We start from the raw sequence: 2,579 nt of genomic DNA, 5'->3' as shown, positions 1-2,579 counted from the left end.
ATCATATTACTTTTATTTTAAATAAATTAATTTTTTTTATAATTTTACTCTTAAAGATTTTTAGTTATCATGAAATGTTTGTAGAATGACTAATATATAAACTTGTAGAAAAAAATAATATATATACAATAAAATATAAATTATACATTTTATCTCTAATGTATTAAATTTCTTTAAAATTATAAAAAAATAAATTTATTTAAAATGAAAGTTATGTGATTAAGTATAATTTATTTAGATGTAATTGAAAAATAATTGAATACTATGTACACTAAAAAATTAATATTATTAAAAGATAAAATTAAATTAAAATTTATTTTTATGTATCGTTTTTGTCCCTAACGTTTTTGTCCTATTTAAGTCCCTAATGTTTCAAAATCGTCTCAATTTTGTCTCACCGTCAATTCTGTTAACGAATCCCTAACGGTAGGACAACATTGAGTCAACAATTTCGAAACGTTAGGGACTTAAATAGGACGATTAAAATATTAAGAACAACTTTAAAACTTACCAAAACGTTGGAATAAAAACATACTTTACCCTAAAAGTTAAAAACACATTTTATTGAACTTATTATGTGTAATGTCTCAAAATAAATTCAGCCATGATGGGCCTATGATGTATTGGCAGTGGGCCACAGGTGAGAAGGAAAAAAGCCCACATGGCCAATGATACACCTAGTCCTCCACTCCTCCTTGCTTAAACCCTTCGATCCTCACTCTTGGTGGCGTCTTCTTCTTCTTCTTCTTCTTCTTCTTTCCTGTTCGTGTTGCTTCTAGACGTTTCTGCAATATCTGTATTATTCAAACGATATTTGTTGCCTCAATTTGGCAGGGATCTAAGCCATCTGCCACGATGTATCTTCAGTTTTACATAAACGACAATGGTGACAAGGTCTACACCACTAAGGTAACTGAAATAATGTTTTCAACTGCTTATTCAATTTTAAGTAATGCTTCTACATTATTTATTTATCATCTCTCGATGCAGAAAGAAACACCGCTTGGCTTAGCTACACAATCTGCTCACCCTGGTATTTTCCTCAATTCTCTATCACCCTCTTAAATTACGTTTATGCATGTTTTAATTTCTAAATCGTGGCGTGGATAGTTTTCCTATATATGTTGACACACTTACATTGCGTTCTTAGTTATTCTGGTTTTAGGGTTCATGTTATGGTAAATATCAATTAGTTAGAAATTACGATTTTGAATAAGTTATATTTTATGATTTCATGATTTATTATTTTAGTTTAGACCTTCGAATTTATGTAAAATCTCCAATTAACTACTTACTAATTAGACCGAGAATCCTTTTGAATAAGTGATATTACACACGATGCTTGTTGATTTGCGTATCTCTGTAGAGTGCCCTATTTACAAGGGAGATTAAGGCGAGTGTATGCTTTGTACAAATGAAGAGGTTTAGTTAGGGGAATGAATCCTTTTAATTTTTTCTTTCAATTGATATTGTCTAGTGTGATATTTTGTTGTACAAAAATGTTATGTATACACAAAATCAGCTACCAGTGTTGTTTAATTTATTTTAAATGTGTATTTTATATTTTAATATGTATTTTGTACTAGTAGTTGATTTTGGTAAACACTTAGCATGGTTGTTCATTGTATATTCATTAAATTATGCCAAAAGAAACATACAGAGAAGATATTGTACTATAAGAAAATCACACTTTACAATACCACTGCAGAGTTTGAGAGGATATATTTCCTTTATTTTATTTATTCCCTTGCTGAATCTACCACTGTACCTGGATCATTCTGTATGCTTGGTTCTTGATTTGCTCTGCCGTTTTGTATTTTAACAAACTAACTTTCATCCTTGGAAAAAGTTAATGGAGGAACAAAAGTAACACCATTAGAACTTAGTATATACATCTGGTTGTGTGGAAGTTTAATTATGAGTCACTATTTGTATTTTGATGATCTTTATTTGGTTTTTTACTTGAATTGCAGCTCGGTTTTCACCGGATGACAAATATTCAAGGCAGAGGGTGCTTCTGAAGAAGCGTTTTGGACTATTACCAACCCAGCAACCACCTCCAAAGTATTGAGAGTGATTTGTCTAACATGCACTTGCTGTATTATTGTATTTTAATTTAATTTTCTCTTTATTAGTGGTGTTTTCTTATATATGCTGGTGTCATAGTGAAATGTTAAAGTGAAATGATGAATTTTGAAATACAATATGCTGTTCAATTTTTTGTTATGCAGTTATATTCTCTCTTTTTTAAGCAGATAATTGTCATTGATTGAAACTAATTAAATTATTGACATGAGAAAAGGTAGGACTTTAAAACCAAAGGTAGAATTTTCCAATAAAACACAATAAATTATATCATCCTAAAACAGAAAGGAAAGACGTACTAGAAAACAACCCGAGCAAAAAAAAAGGTTAGTGGTATTTGTTTCAAGAATTTTTTTAGTTATGAAGAATTGTCTGTTCGTGCTTGTTTGTGGTTTTAAAGTTTAATTTCTATGAATAATTTATTCACATGAAAAAGATATTGTTAAAATTTGAATTTTTTATTTCTATTTTAAAAAGTGGGTATTTGATATTCT

At 29.2% G+C, this 2,579-nt stretch overlaps 1 protein-coding gene across 1 annotated transcript; it reads left to right on the top strand.

The window, feature by feature from the left end:
* On the top strand, positions 661 to 2,232 carry LOC107648094 (H/ACA ribonucleoprotein complex subunit 3-like protein). Its single transcript, XM_016352101.2, has 3 exons — positions 661 to 909; positions 991 to 1,033; positions 1,974 to 2,232. The coding sequence occupies exons 1-3, from the start codon at positions 856 to 858 to the stop codon at positions 2,069 to 2,071; spliced, it is 195 nt and encodes a 64-aa protein (XP_016207587.1). The 5' UTR covers positions 661 to 855; the 3' UTR covers positions 2,072 to 2,232.

The sequence above is a fragment of the Arachis ipaensis genome, chromosome B06 (assembly GCF_000816755.2).
Source record: "Arachis ipaensis cultivar K30076 chromosome B06, Araip1.1, whole genome shotgun sequence".
NCBI classification, from domain to species: domain Eukaryota; kingdom Viridiplantae; phylum Streptophyta; class Magnoliopsida; order Fabales; family Fabaceae; genus Arachis; species Arachis ipaensis.
The sequence above is the reverse complement of the archived record's forward strand: the minus strand, read 5'-3'. Positions and strand labels throughout refer to the sequence as shown.

Excerpts from the sequence above, each read along its gene's own strand:
- LOC107648094 (XM_016352101.2), top strand. The coding sequence starts at position 856 with ATGTATCTTCAGTTTTACATAAACGACAATGGTGACAAGGTCTACACC. Across the intron at positions 910-990 it reads ACAAGGTCTACACCACTAAG|AAAGAAACACCGCTTGGCTT; the intron begins GTAACTGAAATA and ends CTCTCGATGCAG. Across the intron at positions 1,034-1,973 it reads TACACAATCTGCTCACCCTG|CTCGGTTTTCACCGGATGAC; the intron begins GTATTTTCCTCA and ends CTTGAATTGCAG.